The sequence below is a fragment of the Plectrocnemia conspersa genome, unplaced genomic scaffold, assembly GCF_051122295.1.
Source record: "Plectrocnemia conspersa isolate PC_06_02 unplaced genomic scaffold, ASM5112229v1 ptg000012l, whole genome shotgun sequence".
NCBI lineage: Eukaryota > Metazoa > Arthropoda > Insecta > Trichoptera > Polycentropodidae > Plectrocnemia > Plectrocnemia conspersa.
This window is the reverse complement of record NW_028277176.1, coordinates 13,783,491-13,803,706: the sequence shown is the minus strand read 5'-3', so window position 1 is coordinate 13,803,706 and position 20,216 is coordinate 13,783,491. Positions and strand designations below refer to the sequence as shown.

The window sequence follows — 20,216 nt, the reverse complement described above, 5'->3', positions numbered from 1 at the left end:
TGTCCTACGTGCTCCTGCTCTTTAACGCGGAACCATAAATATATGTGTAGGGTTCGAATCCCGGTTATTGCTTCTAAACAATGCAGAGCTCATTATGAGCGTTCAGGGGGACACCGCCGGTGCCCTCGTTTAACGTTTGACAACTACTGAACAATGCTTTGATTTATTTTCGACGCCAGTGCAACGGAAAAAAGCTCACAATAGAGACACGTTATTTTTATTTAACAAATAAAACCTCTGAAAGTCAATTTTACTAAACTTTTTACTTAGCAATTAACAATAAGAAAAACTTTTTTTATTGTATATGAATTTTATTTGTTATATAAATATTATAAAAAATACATTTTTATTTAATTTAGCGTAAATATAATACATTATATATTTTTAACTATCTATATAAATTATATATAAAAAATACATTAGGCACCGTTTATACATAGGAAATGTATTATAAAAATGACTAGATCAATAATAAAAATATTAAATATTAGGCGTTCAAGCTCCTGTATTGATTCTTATAATTATTTGGATAGTATTCGTTCCAATTCTCGTAAGTATTATTTCCATATCCATAAGCTCTATAATCTGGATATTCTGTTGAATAGGCACCGTTTGGCGAATTGTATGAATGTGTATTAGGTATGATTGTATTATTATTTGGAATTTCATATGTAGTTTTTCCGCTGTTCCTTGCGGCTTCAAAAGCTCTGTTGAAAAGCTCGTAGTTTTCCTGCGAAAAGCTTCCTTCATTATGTTTTTTATTTTTATTAGAAATAATATGCGTGAATGGGTCTTGAGCGTCTTTTGTCATATAAGGATCTGTTTCGGGAAAGAATGCTCTCGGATTTGATACATAACCACTTCCGTTCGTAGAAGCGATGCTGTTTCCTCCATTGTTGTTTATAGACACTGTCACATTTCCAACGTTGACTAAAACACCTTGAGCAGTCTGACAAAAATTCGCTCCACTAGGCAAATGCGAATTTTGATAGTCGCTGCTCTGATAATTACAATTTGGGTAGTCGTACTTTTGAACTGGCATAATGAACATCTCTTTGAAAGATTCGTTTGTGATCTTCTCTCCGGATATTGAGTAATTTTGCAGCTTTTCATAGTTCAAAGTGAATCCTTCTGGCAGCGTTTCAGAATCTAAATTATCCAAAGTATCCATAATTTGACTCAAAGCAAAAATATAGTTATGAGCGAATCTGAGCGTCTCAATCTTAGTCAGCTTATTATCTTCCGGAAAAGTAGGCAAAACGCGTCTCAGTTTATCCAAAGCTTCATTCAGCATGTGCATTCTGTTCCTTTCTCTATCATTAGCTTTCATACGCCTGTTTTTCTTGATTTTTAACACTTGCGTCGGACTTCTCGATCTAGTCACTCTGTTTTTACCGTGCGCGTACTTTCTCTTCGGTTTGTTAAGGTCTTTTTCTTTATTTTTAACATTCTTTTTAGGCGTTGAAAAAGTGGCTTTCGTCTTTAGATCGGATACAAAATCGTTCAATTCGCTTTGTGTGGAATATTCTTGTTGAAACAATCTTGTTTTTAAGGCATGTCTTGATTTGACGGGCGAAGGCGATAACATCACGCCATAGTCGGAACTGTTCAGATTTTTAATCGGAGTCACATTAGTCGACGGGGTGAAGACATCTTGGAAACTCCTCTCTAGTCCAGAATCCGAAGAGCAAATACTATCGGTGATGTCCATGGAATAGTCTTCAAAACTTGAGTAGCATGACATCGTGGGGCTGTGAAAAATAAAATGAAATATAGCATATGGAGTGACATGACATGTTTGTCCACAGATAGTCATACTTTTTCGAAATACGTGATTTGATTTGAATAAGATAGGGGTTGAAATGGTAATAATTAACTTTTTGAACAGGTGTTGGCCCCCTTGAATTTTTGGAGCGTGACGGAGCGTGGCAAGTCACTTGATCGTGATTGTATAACACCGTAATATCAAAGTCAATTAAATGCATGTATATATAATATATATACACTAAATCAATTAAATTAACAAAATGTTTAATAAAAATAATAAATAGATTAACTATATTTAAAAAAAAAATTTACGAGCTAGCGTTAATATGTTTCATATAATATAACAAAATAATTAAAAATAATATCTTTGATCTACTTTTTTATATTATGATTAATTAAAAAAATAAAATTATACTCACGTTTGTTATCATATCTATGGCACGAGTTTTTTTTAATTCACTTTATTATTTTAACATTTATGCTTTTTTTATAAATCACTATCTATCGTATGTAGTGCAGTAATTTATTTTTTGGTCTAATTCGAAGGAGACTTCGCACCCCTACAGTACATTGCAAACTGAGCGCTCCTCTACTTTTTCACCCTATTTATTAAATTTATGTCACGTGACTTCGTTTATAAAAATGGGCGTACCCTAAATAGAGTGTGCACATATTTAGCATATAAATGCATATACTGTATTAATATTATTTTAAATAAGGCAAAATTATTTTCATACAAATTAATAATTCCTAATTTAAAATAAAGAATAAGAAATTTAGGGCTACATATATTATTAAATATATCTTAAATTGTATATATATAATATAAATACATAGATTCATTGATGAAATTATCAACATTCGGTCATATTATAACTAAACAATTTAAAAACATACCATTTAATAAATATTAACTTTTTAACTACTGGTTATTTAGGTAAATTACTGACCACTTATTAAACCTAATAAATGTTTAAATAAATTACTGACATAATAAATTAGATTATGGTTTAAATAAGAGATAATTATTAAGTAGGAAGTAACAAATAATCCCGTAAATAAAAAATAAAACATAGCAAATTGTTTGGAATAAGTATTAATGTGCAATAACTTTTTAAGCAGTCAGAATCTTTTTGATAATGATTGCAGATAATAATTTGTTATAGCCACAGCATCAATTCCTATTTATTCATTTTTTGTTCTAGGTAATAATTTTCTAGTATGCTCATAATATTTTGTCATAGACGGTTTATTATATATATTATATTTTAAAGCTGTGCATGTTAATATTTATTATTTCACTCATATCATTCTGTAATATATTTTTTCCGATAAAAATACAGTGCATATTATTTAGAGCTTAAATATGAGCTTTAGGTTTTAATTTAATATTTTTGAAATAGAAATGGAAATTTTTTAATAAAATATTTTTTTATATATAAATTATATTCCGTCTAGATCATTTATATATCTTTGCAATAAAATTTTGGTTTGTTATACCATGTTTATATTTTTTGATTAGTTGATTTTATTATTTATATTTTGGTGAGCATTATTATAAGAGCATTATTGTCAGATTTTAAATCAGTGACAAAGATACATTTTTTCATATTTGTTTTACTAGATGGTTTGATTGATTACAAATTATATAATATACAAATAATTTTAAACTAAATCATCATACTAGTAAAAATCTTAACTATACTATTTCAACATATTCAAAAAGGGTTTTTATATATTTATAAAAAGAAACTCTAAACTTTAAGATTGAAATAACACAGTAGAAACTTATATATGTTTGTAATAAATATACAGCATAGAAAAAACTAAATGTTTTAAGTGTATTTATATTATGAGGTAATCTCTAAATAAATGTCATTTAATAACGACACAAAAAAAAATAATAATTAAGTGTTTATTTTCAAAATATAATTTTCTTCTGAATATATGATCTTCTCTTACTTCTCGGTCATTTTTTGAACCCTATTAGCATAATTTTTAGAGGCTTTGATGCAAAATAATCCAATAGTCCCCTTTTTACATATTTTGCATTTTAAAATTTTACTCGTGTTGCATCGATCAAAAAATTATAGTTATAAGGAGCAAGGTCTAGAGAAAGAAGTGGATGCGATAAAGTTTCTTGATTTTATCGAGAATAAATTTTGTCACATAGGAATGCGTATTGTCGTGTTAAAGAACATATTTATTCTTAGACTTCTGTTGATAAGTAGGGGGCGTTTTTCACTTCCTAGTGCAAACGATCCAGCTGCAATAGAAGCTTGCTGTTATTGTTTGGTCAGACTTTAAAGTTCAGTAATGCACCATACACACAAAATACATTTTTCTTAACAGTGAGCTTCGAGGTAGGTTTTGCTATTTGACCTTTAGATAATCACTGTCTTCTACGACGACTGTTGTAGTACAACGCCTATTTTTATCCCCGGTTATCAAATGATCATGAAAAGGAGACCAGCTTTAAGATCTAGAATACGCGCCGTGGATACGCGCCGTATTTATTTTCTTGATTTAATTCGCGTGGAACACATACACATTGTTTCCATGCCTTCCCAAATCTTCTCCGTATAGATAGATAGTTTAAAGATTTGTTTCTATTTCTGCAGACAGGATATCATTGTCTATATTTGCTAATCTCCCAAGTACAGGACTACTTTTGATATCGTAATTTTCCATTCGATTTTTTTAAACCATCTTAGACATTTACGGATATCTAATGAATGTTTTTATTGGATTTTTTTTAAGAAATTTATTTAACATGCAGTTTTGTATAAATTGTACAATTTGTAAAATTTTATACATAAAGCAAAAATAATATTTACTGCTAGTTTATATCTTCTACCCTTTAATAAAAGTTAACTTGTTAATCAACCGTTTTACACGATCGCGTGTAACGATTTTTCCAATATGTCGACAAATTCCTGTGTCGAATTTCGCACATTGCGAAAAGGAATAAAAAGCATTTTTACGCTTAACAAACAGAAACCCTTTCATAAAAAAATGCAATTTTTTCAGTCCAATATCCAATCGAATCAAATCGAATCCTCTAATCGGGTGAAAGATCGACGTTGAAAGGGTTGATTTTTCACAGTTAAAACACATTTATATTATTTATTCATCTCAACACATGTACACATTAAACTAATAAATGATTCCCATCTGGGCAATTTCTAATGTTAAAATTAATAGTACAATTTCTAATTAATTCGTAGAACTCTATATCGCGACTAATTTATAATAAAAATACATTCATATTATTATTCAAGATGCGATGTTATATGGTGTATGATTTTTAGTCAAGGTGGGTTATGTGTTTTATAAACACAAAGGTCGTTTTATCTATTCACTGCAAAACAAACGGAACTGATCAAGTGTAAAAACTGAATTATAATTCAAATCGCTAACAAAACATTATCTCCAAACGTACAGCCGCTAATGTGCTACATTTATTTACGCTAACCCTTTCAGTATTTTAGGGGTAACTTTCCCCGTGCGTTCAAATTAATCACAAATAATCCAGTGGCTTTATATTTTTGACTATCTTTAAGTTTATTACTTTAATATATATATTTCCAAATTTTATTACTAGCATAGTATATTTTCGCTATATTGTATTCACTTCTAACAATATAGTGTTCCGTAATAAAACTTATAAGAATATTAAATAAACATTTTATACCATATTATATATGTCAATTTTTAAAGTAACCTTTCACATTATTTGTTATCTAGAAGCTTTACATTGCTTTAAATATAATTGTATAAATATTAGTATTTATTTATAATATAATGTCAAAAGAATAAAAAAATGATCTGCAGAAACTTTTAAGTGAAACGGTCAGTAATAAAAAAATTATGTCAGTTTTTAATTATAAATGATCAGTAACTTTGTTTTACACTTTTTAGTAAACGATCAGAAAATCGATTTTGTATCAATTTATTATAGAGACAATATCAAAGCTCATTTATTGATTTTTGCTTAAAAAATTCATTATTTATGATTTTTAATAGAAAAATTCAAAATAAGGACGGAATAGCGTAGTCCGTAATGTCCCAAACTAGTAACTCTGAGGTTACGGGTTCGATCCCCAGCAGTGGCACTCGAATTTTTTTTTATAAAAATGTGCTATTATTAAAAAAACCGGTCCCAGCTGCAGTGACATATATTGGTTATAAATTAAATTACACATGTTAATTATTATTATAGATTCCCATATTAATTATTATTATATTATTCCCATACGGATTCCCATATTTTCAATCTAGTGGTTAATATTTACCCCGTTGTAACGCATTGGACTTACGCCTTTCAGGTCACAACGGAAGAGCTAATAATTAAAAATAATAAAAAAACAACGCATATTATCTTTCTTTTATAAATTAGGTCATATTATAACTAAAATAAATAATTTAAAAATATACCATTTAATAATTAATAACCAGTGTTTATTTAGGTATATTACCAATAATTTATTAAAACTACTAACCGTTTAATTAAATTACTGACTATAATAATATTATATTATGGTTTAATTACTTAGATTCATAGTTACGCATGTTTAAAGTTAGGTATGTCAACTGTTCGTACAGAAATGACAAAGTAACACTTTTGATGTATCCTTTTATATTCAATTTTGATACATACACATCCAGGGTGATATACACACACATCATAGGGGTGGTGCACGCGCGTCTAGTACTAGTTACCACCCCTCCGCCCTTAACCCAAAAAGGGTTATGAATGAATAATACCAAGCTGCATGTACCTGTTTGTGTGCACAAAAAATCTCTCGAAAATTTATTAGCGGCCGTCGTAGTAGGGGTGGCAGGAAAAATAAAACTCCCCCGGAGGGGCACGACCGCCCCCTCCAAGGAGCAAACCCCCGAAACGGCATTGTTGGTGTTTTAATCCGACAAACAGGCCTATTGAAAGTTTTAACAGCGAACCGAGGATATTTTTTATCCATTCGGCATGGTCACAATGTAACGACTTTGGGGGCAAAGGGTTCAACGGATCATCGGGATTGAGCGAAATTGAGCTTTATGGTTCGGAACTTTAAGGGTTGAAAATGATTGATGAAATTCAACACAGGTATTTTAAAGTTTGACTGACAGCTACACAAGCATTGTGTGTTTATAATGAAAGTATTAATATTTTCGGCTTGGATATCAATAATAGCCAAATCCGTCGATTACATCTCCTGCTCTTTGTGTTTGTTCAGATCTTGACGGGTCAACCCTACCGCAGCGATTGAAGGGTTGTAGTGTTTTTAATGTTTAAAAGATTATCGCATGCTCTTCTACACATTGTAACGATTATGTAATGGTTTTGAATAGAATAGAAACAAGTGAATAGCTTGATGCAAGCAACAGCTATTTTAATATTAATTATTTGTTTTTAATTTCAACAATGCTTTTAATATAGAGGTTACTGTAAAATACAATCAAGCTAAATAAAGGAATTGTGTATTATTCTATGATATATTTTATAATAAATTAATAAACGCTATATAGTGTTAAATTATTTTAGCTTAATAGTTTAATAATGATTATGTAAGCAAATCGTCAGTTTTCAGTATTGAAACAATAATATTATAAAGAAATTTTGTTTATGTATTTTTACTATAATTCCGTGTCTAATAATTCAATTTTTAAAACCCCAACCCTGATAAAAATCGAAATTCAAACAAAATGTCATATGTAACAATACCCAGATGTAAAAATAGCCAAAAACTAAAGAAAAACGATAATAACAAGTCTTTTTTAAAGATAACACAATATAAACAAGCTATTTTTTGTCAACCGCTATAACCGTTTGTCACCACTAAACAATGTATTGGTACTCATTCAAACGCGCTGCTTAAAGATTCTATGGCATTGCCTTGCTCAAGACAATTTTTTTTTATTCATACCAGTAAAATGATCTTTGCAGTGTATAAAAATACATATGCTACTTTGAATCAATGTAACAGTTAAAAACTATTTAAATAAATAAATTTTATGTGTACTATATATTAAACTATTTCAATAGAAAATTATCTTTGCATATTTTGGTGAAGCACAAGTCTGAAAAATATAAATATTGGAAAAAATCCCAAAAATATAATCGATTGTTGGGAAAAAATATGATAAAATAATTTTTGGTATGAATATAATATTGACAAAAATATTCGAAAGACCTGTCTTTGAATCCCATATGGACCCTAATGTGTCTGTATCCTAATTGTATTGTGTCTGAATATTAATAATTATTTAATATTTATAATTTCGATTAACCATTTTCCTAGAATTGCATAAATAATAAAAAAATTAATTCGAATAAATTATTAGTAAGCTGTAACAATAGCTTATAATTATTAAAACAACTCCCATATTAACAGACTTTAATCATTGATTTTTATTTTTTTTAAATTTTATTTTGATGAGTAATTTTTATAAGATTAAAATTATTTAATTGATCAGTGATTTTTATTAGTTTATTTGTATTCAATTTCATCACTGATTTATAGACTTAAAGGTTGTTGATTGTGTTTACATCGTTATAACGAATTGAGCTAAACCCAAACTTGGTTTTGATAGTTGGAGTTTTCATATACCTAGTCTGCCTAATAAATTAAATTTTTACTAAATTAAAACAAATTTGCTTTAATGTCGTAACTCTTTAATATATGAGAATAAAAAACTTGATGTATAAAAGTTAATCTTTTGTCATTTATGGAATCTTTAATGAAAATATTTATAATTACAAATAAAAAAAATATAGCCTAATATGTATTAAAATGTACATAATAATCAAAGCAATTGATGAGTTTAGATGTCTTTAAATAATTTCAAAAAGTATTTTTTTAAATAAATATTACTTACGTTGATAAGATGTTATCAAAATCATTACGTAGTCTCATTCATTAAATCATTACCAAATGTTTATTTCTGAGATTTTTTTATTAAAATATTAATATCAATGATATAAATGTGTTGTTTTATCATGATAACAATGCAATCACATATGGGAATCGCATATAAAGAAACACGTGCTAATCTCCCTACGTACAAATAAAAATCATATCGCTCCTGAGGGAACCTGTTTTTGTATAATTGAAAAATGTGCAAATTATATCACTTGCATTTTTGCACCGTGCACATAAATAAAAACAGGGTGTAAATGTAACTACAATTTATTAATTTTTTTAGCATGTTATATCAAATCATATCTATACGATAATTTTGTGTAAACATACTTAAAGAAAATGAGGAAAATTTTGGCATAGATTTTCCATATCCATAATATCATGATATGGAAAATCTAGGCATAATATATTATTTATTATTGTACTGTTTGTTTGATACTTATAATATATAAGTATTAAATGTATTAAATTACATTTTTTAATATAAATACATATATTGTATATGTAAAAAAGAAAATCTGTTTAACAGTTTATGTACTTTTATTTCATTTTTACTTTGCAAAAGGTATTTGTATTTTTTTATAATTTATTTTATCTTGATTTTATTGATTTTAATTTTAATTTTATTTAATTTTTGCTTCTAAGCTAGAACATAGTAAAATATAAGTCAGAAAATTTACCTAATTTTAAAATATAATTTTGTAATATACGTTAAAAAAAAGGAAAAATCTGAGCTCGTAACTTTTTTATGCAGTGCTAATTTAAATACTTTTTTAAATAATTAAATGTTAATACTGTTATACAACTTTACCGAAAGCTTTCACAAAATCATGACGCACATTTATCTCACGTGTGATATTCACGTGGCATACTTTACAACCACCCTGTGTGCATTTTCCTAGGTCATATTAAATGCTCGAGTTTTTCGCTCTCGTTCCCGGTAGCTTATGTAAATATTAATTTTAATACACTCGTGTAATGAAGCACGATACGAGCGTGTAAATTGCGGCCCTGGCGACCACTTGCCACGGGCTGTTATTTGCACAATTGGTTTTTGCGCCTCGGATTTATTATGTAAAATGATATTTTTTTTTCGCTGTTTTATTACAACATTTAGTCGACATTCGTATTTACATTACACTTGTCGTGTTTCGAGTGGTCACTGATAACGACACGGCCGTTTTTACAAGTGCGTTCATTTATAAATATACGGTTAATATATTTTTGCTTGTGTGAGTCTCGTGAGAAAGCTCTGAAAGTGTGCGAAAACGCCCTATGAGCATATGACGTATATTTCATTTATTTACTGAAAAAACATTTTTTACAACCATTGAATTTAATAATTTATCGTAAGCATGTAGTAAATTTATTAAAAATAATGTATTTTAAAATAAAATTATTATAATTTAACCAAGCAGTTATTTTGCTCATAATAGCTATCACACCATTTAACATATAATGAAACACAAAGTAACACCGTACAACAAAATGAAACACGAGATATAATATTATTGATTTAATTAAATTAATTTTATGGTTGCAAGGTTTTAATTCAACAAATTGATTTAAAATCTATTTAATTCTATGGTAGTGAACATAAGAAAATAATCTTGATCTATATCTCTTGCGATCATCTTAAATATTGTACTTTTTGGTAAAACTATAAAACAAAAATGATCATGTATTTTCATTAGTGACTCAACCAAGAGAATCTTACATTGAAATAACGATTGTTTTCATCTACTGTAGATAATGTAGTATCATTATTGATAGCCTCTACTGTGAATAATTGCGATTATTTTGATTAGCTAGTTTGGTCCATATAAAATATTTTATTTTGCTGTTCATTAATTCTAAGTATAAAGCAGTGCTATAATACATATGATTTTGACTTAGTAAGTTGGGGTATTCTAAGACAATTATTTGTATTTAAACCGTATCGAAATATATAATTAATCGTCATTGATAAACTGAGTTGTTACTATTATTTTTGGTCTTCTATATGCTGTATTTCATCAATGAGTCTCATTGGGCGCGTGGTCAATCACCCTTAGGGCCATAACTCCTAAACTTAATATATTAAATACAAAAATAATATTTATTTAATAAATATGTTTATTTATTATACAAAATTACACTTAAATCTCAATGATTTGTTATGGTACAGCGTCTCTTATAATATCAATATTTATATAATATATATTTATATTAAAAAAATATTTTAACAAATATTTACACATTAATAATATATATTTACATTAAAAAATGACTATAAATTGATTACATTAATCTTTAAACAATACATCATGTCGAATAATATGGCTCTGAGTAAATTCGCGGATGGCCCATGGAACTTGGTGGCGGTGGTGCAGATCTAGCCAGTAAAAATCTTCTAGACTGCCTTTTATATCTGAAAAATTATCAAAGATCAGATTTTATACAATTAATTTATTATTTTTTCTTCTTCTTACCTTTGATGTAAGCAACAGACTGAACAAGTTGCAATCATCGCCGCTAAGACTAGTATTGCTGCCAATAACAATAACCAAAGATGAGGTCTTGCTACTAAATGTGCCAATTTAGGACCACTACCACCACACGGCAAAACTTCTGCTACTAAGTAACGAGCATACAATGCTGTATCGACAGCTGCTGGAGCAATCTTAGCCAAAGCTTCATCCATCTCAGATGGATTCAAAGCAGTATGCTGCCTCGTCAATTGGAAACATGAGCTAAAATATTTTTAAAATGTAATATTCTATATAATATTTGATATTTAAAAAAAAATAGATTAGGTATTACCTAGTAGAACTAAAATCTAACGTGTGATCTTCTTCCATAACTTGAGCGTCGAACATATGAAGGATCAATCCTTCATGTGCTAATAAATTACTAAGTTCTGATGAGAACTGAGGTAGAGTACGGCTAATATCAGATGGTGGTGCTCTAAATACGAATTTCAATAAATCACGATCTCTTACTATAAACATCTGCAAATAAAAATATAATATGAGAAATGATATTTTTTTAATATCTCTTGTAGAATTACCTGTACAAAAGTATCAGACTGCCTTCCGGTTGCGTTGCTATTATTAGCTCGAATCGCTAATCTATAAATATTATAACAATTATTTAATTAAATCATTTTCTGGGGTTATATGTATTGATTTATATACCTGAAGAATCCGTCTACGAAAGGGATGAGACTCTTCTTGGTCGTTATCTCTCCTGTGTCTTTATCTATCACAAACACACCAGTCGCGTTTCGTCTGGGACTATCTGCTAGTGGTGATGTAAAAGTTATGTTTAAAAGATTATATTTTGGTACTGTTGAACTAGGGTCTAAATCTTGGGCGTGAACTCGAGCTAATCTTGTTCCTATAGGAGCATTTAATCGCACTCCTAGAGTTAGATTTCCATTTGTGAATTCTGGTAAATGATCATCTACATCGATCACTTTAATTAAGATTTGGATTTCAGAAGGGTTCTAAAAAGTTAATATGAAAAATAAATTTCTATAGAAAATAATAGTTAATTAATAAAAAACTTACCAATTTATTATAAGGCTTATTCATATTAACATTTCTGTGAGAATCTTTCCTAAAGCATGAAATTGCTAGTAGATAATGAGATGACGATTCTCGATCCAAACGATCGTTCAACATTATAACAGCTTTATTATCGTCAGTTCTTTTTATTTTAAATATACCAAGTTCATTTCCAGCTGAAATTGAATCAAATTTTAAATTTAACTATAGTATAAAAATAATTAAAAATTAAAACATACATATGAAAGCATATTCGATAGCACCATTCTCTCCAATATCTTCATCAACAGCAGCAATTTCTCCTATTGCACTTCCTTTTGGTTGTTCTTCTTTAGTATTAAATACAATTGGAAGATCGTCCTTTTGAAATTAAACAAAAATAAATAACTGTTTTAAATTGTAACGTAAAAATTACATAAGACACTTACTACGGCTCGGATAAATCTAGGCTTATGATCATCAACGTCAGTCACATTCACTTGAAGAACCCTTTTGATGGTCTGAGGTGGTTCTCCTTTATCAGAAACTACCAAGACCAATTCATATCTTGATTTTTCTTCTCGATCCAGTTGCTTCATTGTCGTTATAAGACCAGAATCTGGATCTATAATATACATAAATATAAACTAATATTTCATATCTAAAATACATTTTAAATTAACAAAAAATATATACCGATATGAAAAGATGAAGCATCAAGTCCAGTGGCCTCTAATTGATAAACAAGTTTTCCAGAAGGTAGAGAAGGATCATCTGGATCACTTGCTAGTACTTGAAATACTGGAGATCCAATTGTAGCATTCTAAGCATTTATAAACATGTTTTTAAATGTAATATTTTTAATCATCACAAACTAACAGTTGTTTTAATACCTCACTGATAGAAGCTACTTGATCTAGAGTCGGCTTTATTATAGTTGGAACACCATCATTTGCACTAACATCGCCTATGTAGATAGACAAAGAGGTTTCTCCATATAAACCTCCTCCATCTGTAGCGCGAGCTCTTAATATATAAGCGTCTTGTCTACCCTTTCCTGATAACAACTTTTTAGTTCGAATCTCTCCATTGCTAGGGTTTATTATAAATAGTCCATTTGCTCCTTCTCCTTCATCAATAAACTCATATTTTAATTCCCCACCTAATCCTTCATCAGGATCAATAGCTGTAATATTAACTACAGTTCTTCCAATATTGACATTTTCTGGTACGACAGCTGAAATGAATAATATATTTATTTTAGTTTAACAATTATCATCTATGTATCAATAAATAAATGATCGTAGATTACCCATATAGGAAAGTAGTGGAAATTTTGGAGCATTATCGTTGACATCTAAAACATCTATAATCAATGGAACAGAATTTTTCTGTTGTGAACCTAAACCATTAGGAGTATCAGATGCTGTAACATCCAATCTCAAGACTGACTGTCTTTCTCGATCTAATGTCTTATTAGGAGCAACCTTAAATGAAAAAATATAATATACATTAAAATATAACTTAAATCAATGCTATTTAAACCATTACATACTTGAACTACTCCAGTCATTTCATCAATCACAAACAAATTAGAATTTTGCCCACTCAAAGAGTATCTTATATTAGAATAACCATTCTTTTCATCTGTAGCTGATAATATTGCATCCATATCAATAGCTTCTATTGTTATTAATATATCTGGATATTTAGATAGCTCTGGTATGCTTGTTTTGTAGACCTACAACATTATGATTAATTAAGTACTTATATAAAAATACTCGAGTGTAAATGGTTTAAATACATACGTTTGATTTGAACTCTGGAGAGTTATCGTTAATGTTCATTACTTCTACATTGATCAAAGCTGTACTATATTTGCTTCCATCGTTACTTGTAGCTTTGACTGTCATCGTTAAGTTGGGATTTTCTAAGCTTTCATAGTCCAATCTCTTAGTCAATAAAACTTGACCCGTTTGAGGATCTACTTGCATTAGATCGTTTTCAGAATTGATCACTTTAAAATTGGTAACAATATGACCAGAAATAGGATCTTCAGCTGTCAATACAAACAATGTACTACCGATAGGTTCTTCTTCTTCAACTTTGATGAAGATCGTCGGATTTGTCGAAGTCCAACCGTCGTTGGTAAACTGAGGCGTGTTATCAGTGAAAGACTGGACATAAAAAGTTATCTCAGTCAAAGCAAACTGTTTTTCTTTATTCAAAACTGCGTTCACATCTTCAACTTTTACAGTTAATATGATCACCGAAGCTTGATTGTAATCTAGAGTGTTATTTACAAATATTTCACCACTCTTTTCGTCTATTCTAAATGCTTCTTTATAATTATAAGGTTTTGTAGTTTTTAATTGGACGCCAGATTTTGAAATGGCTTTTATTGGCTCTATGATAGAAAATCTGATATCAGAATCAACGTCTGTATCATCAGCTATCATCTTAAATATAAACTTATTGACTCGATCTCGCTCAGATACGTATACGGTAGAACTAGACAGATTAAAGAATGGCGGTTTATCGTTCACATCTTGTATAGTAACAAAAACTGTAGTTGTCGCAGTTTCTGGTACTGGAGTACCACTATCAACAGCTTCCACCATAATATTGTAATGATCGGGATTTACATCTCTATCTAAATTAGCTTCTGGTGAAACAGTTATGATTCCTGTCCTGTAAATAATAATAATAATAATAATATATAATCCATCTTAGTGATGTTTTAAATAACAATTATAAATTACCTTTCATCTATGACAAAGTTATCTTTGGCTCCCCCTATAATATGGTATTTTAATAAATAATCGAGACCATCAGGATCATTGGCTATAACAGTAGTTACATTAGTTCCCAACAAGGAGTTTTCTGGTATTGTTGCTTTATAATTCATGGGACCATAATCATAATTATAAAAATCTTCTCCTGCATCACCGTTTTGATCTTTAGGCGAAATGAAACTGTTATAATTTCCTTTAAATATTGGTCTTTGGTTTCCTGGAACTCCTACTCTGATTAATACTCTCGTTTCGTTATGAAGTGGTGGATATCCTAAAATATACAATATTTAATAAAACATATATTTAATTATTAATTATTAATATTATAGTTTACCTTTATCTGTAGCTCTAATCATAAGTTCATATTGCCCTCGAGGCGTATCCATAGAATCGACAGGATTCACTATTTTTATTTCACCTGTCATCTCATTGATTGTAAATATATTACCACTGTTAGAAATACTGTTATCAGATTCTATTGAATAAGTTACATATCCACCGCCTTGATCAGGACCGTCTCTATCAGTTGCCTAGAAAGTTTGAAGCAATTAATACATATTCTTTTTAAATTATAACTAATAATTTAAAACACCAACCCTAACGACAAATTGAGGTTCAAAAGCAGTTGCTCCATCCCTTATGGTCCTTGAATATTCAGACGAATCAAACACGGGTGCGTTGTCATTTACATCTTGAACTTCCACAAACACATTGACAGTACTAACTTTTCCACCCCCATCTTTAGCCACCATCGTCAAACTGTAACTTTTCTGTTTTTCAAAATCTAAAGCTCTATTCACAAACAATCCTCCTTCGTTCTTCTCTGTTTTGAAAAACTCAGCTCCGAATCCCGTCAACGTATACTCCAACTTTCCAAAAGTTCCAGAGTCTCTATCTTTAGCTTTCAAATCAGCTATTTTAAATCCATTTTCCACATCTTCTAAAACATTAACTTTATAATCTTCCATTGCGAATATGGGCGCGTTATCGTTAGTGTCTAACAATTTAATATTTATCCGCGTCGATGCAACTTCTACATTATTTACAGACGCAATAATATCTAAACTAAACGATCGTAATGTATCGTCTTCTATGTCATAATCTAATTTAGAAGAATCGTTCACTTTGATCGACAGTGGAGTTCTTCCTTCGCCATAAGACGGACTAATTAAAAACACGCCTTCAGAATTGAATACGTTTCTCAGACTCAAATTATATTTACTATTTACTCCAAGATCATGATCTTCTATATGCAAAGACAATCCTGGAATTTGTGTTCCTACGTCAATATTTTCAGGCATAGACACATTAAACACTTTCTGATTAAACACCGGTTTATGATCATCTGTATCAGTCACTATAATTGTGACTTGAGTAACTGAATAATCTGAAGGTTCATGTCCATCAATGAGTTCTGTAGCCTAAAATTATTAATTATAATTTAGATTTGAATGACACTGATATATTTATATTATATAATACCTTGATGAAAAAACTATATACACCACCATTCTGCAAAACACTCGGATTCTCTCTATCAATAGGAATTGAAGTAGTTACTAGTTTGACAACATCAGATCCGTTTTTGATTCTGACATCAAAATAGCCCAATATGTCACCTTCCAAAGTTGTTTGAATCGGTCTAGGACTTCCAGTGTCTCCATCTTTAGCTATGATATCCATAATTTCAACGCCTTCCGGAGTATTTTCAGCAACGGTTGCAGAATAAGGCGCATTTATAAATATAGGAGGTTGATCCTGAATATCTATAATGTCAATTGATACTGTGGCAGTTGTTGAAAGTGGATTTTCAGGGGCTCCGTCTGTCGCTTTTAATCCGATTCTGAACGTAGATCTTGATTCAAAATCTATGTGTCTTTTTAGATGTAATCTTACGCTAAATTGACCTTCTGTGAGCTGTTAAATAAATGTTGTTATAAATATTATATTATTATGCTATATATGATATAATTTGAACTACCTTTTCAGTAGTCACAGCAAAAACTTCACAAGCTTCAGTATCGCCAAGACTGTCTTTTGAATGGCATTGTACTTGAACGTCAGCGTTATATCCAACGTCTCTATCAGTGACAATTATTTCAGGAATGACCTATTCAATTACGTTGTGTTATAAATAAACTATTGTTGAATATAAAAATAATTTGATAAACTCACTTGAATCTCAGTTCCAATTTCTGCTCCTTCAGTAATGGTAGCTCTGTAAGGACGACCTCTAAACACGGGAGTGTTATCATTGTAATCTATTATAGGTATTTCTCTTCTCAGTGATATAGTGTTTGGTTCTGAACCTGATATATCTTCATCTGAATTTTTAGAGAATAATTATAGTATCAATACAAAGGAACATATATTTTTAATTGTTGCTATTTGAACCTGTAATACTAATGATGACTTCTAATATTTCCTCTTTTTCTCTATCCAATGGTTTGACTAAAGTGACGACACCTGTCATTTTATCGACACTGAAATATTGTCCAGATATTGAATAATGTAGCTTGCCATTCTCTGGATCTTTTCCTGTGTAAATATTTACGGATTGAGGTCAAATGTGGTACAGTTTGAAAGGAATGCGGTCGAGTTCATTACGCATACCTTTCAATTGATAAACGGGCGTTCCAACGATGGTGTTCTCAGGTAAGCTAAAATGTGACATGTCACCAGTCACAGGTATGAAATGCGGGGCCCTGTTGATGAACTGGCAATTCGCCACCATCACAAAATTAGCTAGAAGCACAGCCTTAATCATCGTAGCCCAGTTATGGTACCCGGACATGTTTGAAGGTTATCGCCGCGGAGACTTTCACTCTTCGATTGTCAGGATACCTTGCTCTTATGCATTATAAACTGCAATAATAAATTTATATTTGAATACACAGCATTGTCTCGTAATTGAAACACTAACGCATATTCACGGGAAATCGAATCACTTTATTTTGTAATGGCGTGAGAAATTATCGCAACGATGTTCGTTCGGTTAAAAGCGAACGGTTGTGTAATTGTTTATTATAAAAAAAAAACTGTTATTTATATTGAGAAATGTCGAACAGACCGTTTTAAGCGTTATATAAAATTTAATTTCGCTTTAAAAGTATTGGTGTGTTAATTAGCGAATCAACGTTAAAACGAGATATTATCATTATATCTCGCACGCCTAAAATTAACATAAAATTCACATTATTATAACACAAAAATTCCAATAAATATTATTTATATAATATAAATGTGAAAATTATTTTATATACATATATTATTTTAGGAGCATATTGAAGATAATAATTGAAAGCAATATAAAATACCGCAATGAAATTATCGTCAATATACAGCCACTATACGTCCCACATTGCTCTAACTGTTTTCTGCATTCGTATCAGAATTTCGCTCATAATTCGGACACACAAGCCGTAACTGACTCAAAATTTGCAATCAAAGTAATCGAAAACATATTTCACTTTATAATTTCAAAGAAAAAGTAACCATTATTGTTTATAGTATCGAATTGGCACGACTTGAAGGCGTTCGTGCGGTGAAAGGTCAACCCGAGACTCGACGCAAGACACGAACTCGTTTTTCCAACACAAAATCGCAAATGATCACAATTTTTAATATGGATTATTCATATAAATATACCCAGAAGCACATTTTAACAATATATTATATTATTATGAACTTTAGTCACAGTTTAGAGGCATTCTAAATGAATGACGCACGGTTTACACACAATGTCAACATTCGCCGTTTAACTCGATTTCGGTTTGAATTTAGCGATGTTATTGAATCACAAGTTGTGTTAAATCAAGGCACACGTGTCACACTTACGTCAAAGTCTGATTAATTTAGAATTATAGAGGTTTAATCACATTTTAGAGGGAAACTTCGGAACTGGCTTCGCATGACAATGCGCGTACCGGTGGACTAAAATTGTTCCTTCTGGCAGGTAAGGAGTTTCAAAGTCGGTCTTTGCTTGTATCTTACGTCTCGTTTTACCTTCGAGTGCTAGAGGAGTGGCGATACATTGTGGCTTGACTCACCTGAGCGTACCTTTCGAAAAGTTCAGGTAAAAGTAACGGTGAATTGTTCTATGGCAAGATTAATACGAAGGCAGCGAGTGCGACAGAGACAAGCATAGAGATAGGAAGCTCCGTCTATTAGATATGTACAGGGTGGTTCAGCAACGGTTATCTGACGGTCGACATCTTTGCGCTATTGTTGACGGGTTTCAAAACGCGGAAGATGGGAATCGGTGTGTGAATGAAAATTGGTGCAATCAAATAAGTGGGTTAAGCTATGATTCGTTTAGAAGTAGACTTAATTGCTATATATATTATATATATGATCAAAGGCATAACAATTGCCTAGTGAACTTAAAAAGGAATTGCTGATCAGATTTATAAGATAATTCTGTAGATATTCCACTCAGTTTTTCATCCTTCATCAACCTTGTAAAAATAATTTGTACAAATCCCTTCTTTTAACTAATTGCTTTTAGAATAAATGAAATTTATTAAACATCTCTTCTATTTGAATTTAAGTTTCATAGTTTAGTTCATTTTGAATTAAGAGATAAGTATTAGTATAGGTGTATGACAGTTTTAGAATGTATTAGGTGTACCATAAAATAATGTTGTTTATTATGACCATTTCTTATAAACAGTTAACCTGTGCCTGTTGAGTGTTGATGTTTATATGATTAGGGATTGCAGTACCACTAGTACTGTTATTCTGAGAAAAATATATTTTTTTTGAAATCCATACATTTTATTTGTTTAAAATGAACTGTATAAACGATAATGCCCATATTGCTTGAAATAAAATTATGTGTTTTCAGGGTAGGATATCAAAGTACACTAAAATTATCCCTTTTAGTCTAAAATGGAAGAAATATCGGCCCACTCACATATGCCAAAAAATCTCTCCAGCCGAAATTTCGACGCAAACTTTTTAAAAATAAATTTTACATGTTCGATATTTTTGTATTTTTGCATATGGGTGGCGTGTAAACATAAAAGGAAACCTTTAGCTATGTATAATGCAAAAAAACAGCACCTCGCAGTTCCCAGTAATTCTGTTATGTAGCCATTTTTTACGATAGGGATGTCTGGCGAAGTGAAAATAAAAACAGGTATTGCATACACGAAATTCTTTCTATTTATACATTTTTATCTCTATTCAGACATATTTTTACC

At 30.2% G+C, this 20,216-nt stretch overlaps 2 protein-coding genes across 4 annotated transcripts; both read right to left on the bottom strand.

The window, feature by feature from the left end:
* Positions 1 to 487: 487 nt before the first annotated feature.
* On the bottom strand, positions 488 to 2,347 carry tap (Basic helix-loop-helix neural transcription factor tap). Its single transcript, XM_088200212.1, has 2 exons — positions 2,187 to 2,347; positions 488 to 1,751 (listed from the first exon to the last, which is right to left on the bottom strand). The coding sequence occupies exon 2, from the start codon at positions 1,742 to 1,744 to the stop codon at positions 488 to 490; it is 1,257 nt and encodes a 418-aa protein (XP_088056338.1). The 5' UTR covers positions 1,745 to 1,751; positions 2,187 to 2,347.
* An 8,502-nt stretch (positions 2,348 to 10,849) lies between these two features.
* On the bottom strand, positions 10,850 to 19,024 carry Cad74A (cadherin 74A). Of its 3 annotated transcripts, none has more exons than XM_088200319.1 (22): positions 18,891 to 19,024; positions 17,626 to 17,877; positions 17,407 to 17,550; positions 17,188 to 17,336; positions 16,994 to 17,122; positions 16,495 to 16,929; positions 15,609 to 16,433; positions 15,347 to 15,542; positions 14,980 to 15,283; positions 14,026 to 14,908; positions 13,773 to 13,958; positions 13,530 to 13,704; positions 13,111 to 13,454; positions 12,914 to 13,040; positions 12,667 to 12,842; positions 12,478 to 12,598; positions 12,242 to 12,414; positions 11,867 to 12,177; positions 11,740 to 11,800; positions 11,493 to 11,680; positions 11,162 to 11,422; positions 10,850 to 11,100 (listed from the first exon to the last, which is right to left on the bottom strand). In XM_088200319.1, exons 2-22 carry the CDS (start codon positions 17,804 to 17,806, stop codon positions 10,995 to 10,997), a joined length of 5,475 nt encoding a protein of 1,824 aa, XP_088056445.1. In that variant the 5' UTR covers positions 17,807 to 17,877; positions 18,891 to 19,024; the 3' UTR covers positions 10,850 to 10,994. The 3 variants fall into 3 exon arrangements, with proteins under 3 accessions (XP_088056445.1, XP_088056444.1, XP_088056446.1); XM_088200318.1 differs by having other exon boundaries at positions 18,850 to 18,957; XM_088200320.1 differs by lacking the exon at positions 18,891 to 19,024 and adding an exon at positions 18,508 to 18,642.
* Between the last annotated feature and the right edge of the window lie 1,192 nt (positions 19,025 to 20,216).

Coding starts and splice junctions, on each gene's coding strand:
- Cad74A (XM_088200319.1), bottom strand. CDS start 17,806: ATGTCCGGGTACCATAACTGGGCTACGATGATTAAGGCTGTGCTTCTA. Junction 16,434..16,494: donor TATATAGTTTTTTCATCAAG/GTATTATATAAT, acceptor TAATAATTTTAG/GCTACAGAACTCATTGATGG. Junction 12,843..12,913: donor TGCTTCATCTTTTCATATCG/GTATATATTTTT, acceptor TGTATATTATAG/ATCCAGATTCTGGTCTTATA.
- tap (XM_088200212.1), bottom strand. CDS start 1,744: ATGTCATGCTACTCAAGTTTTGAAGACTATTCCATGGACATCACCGAT.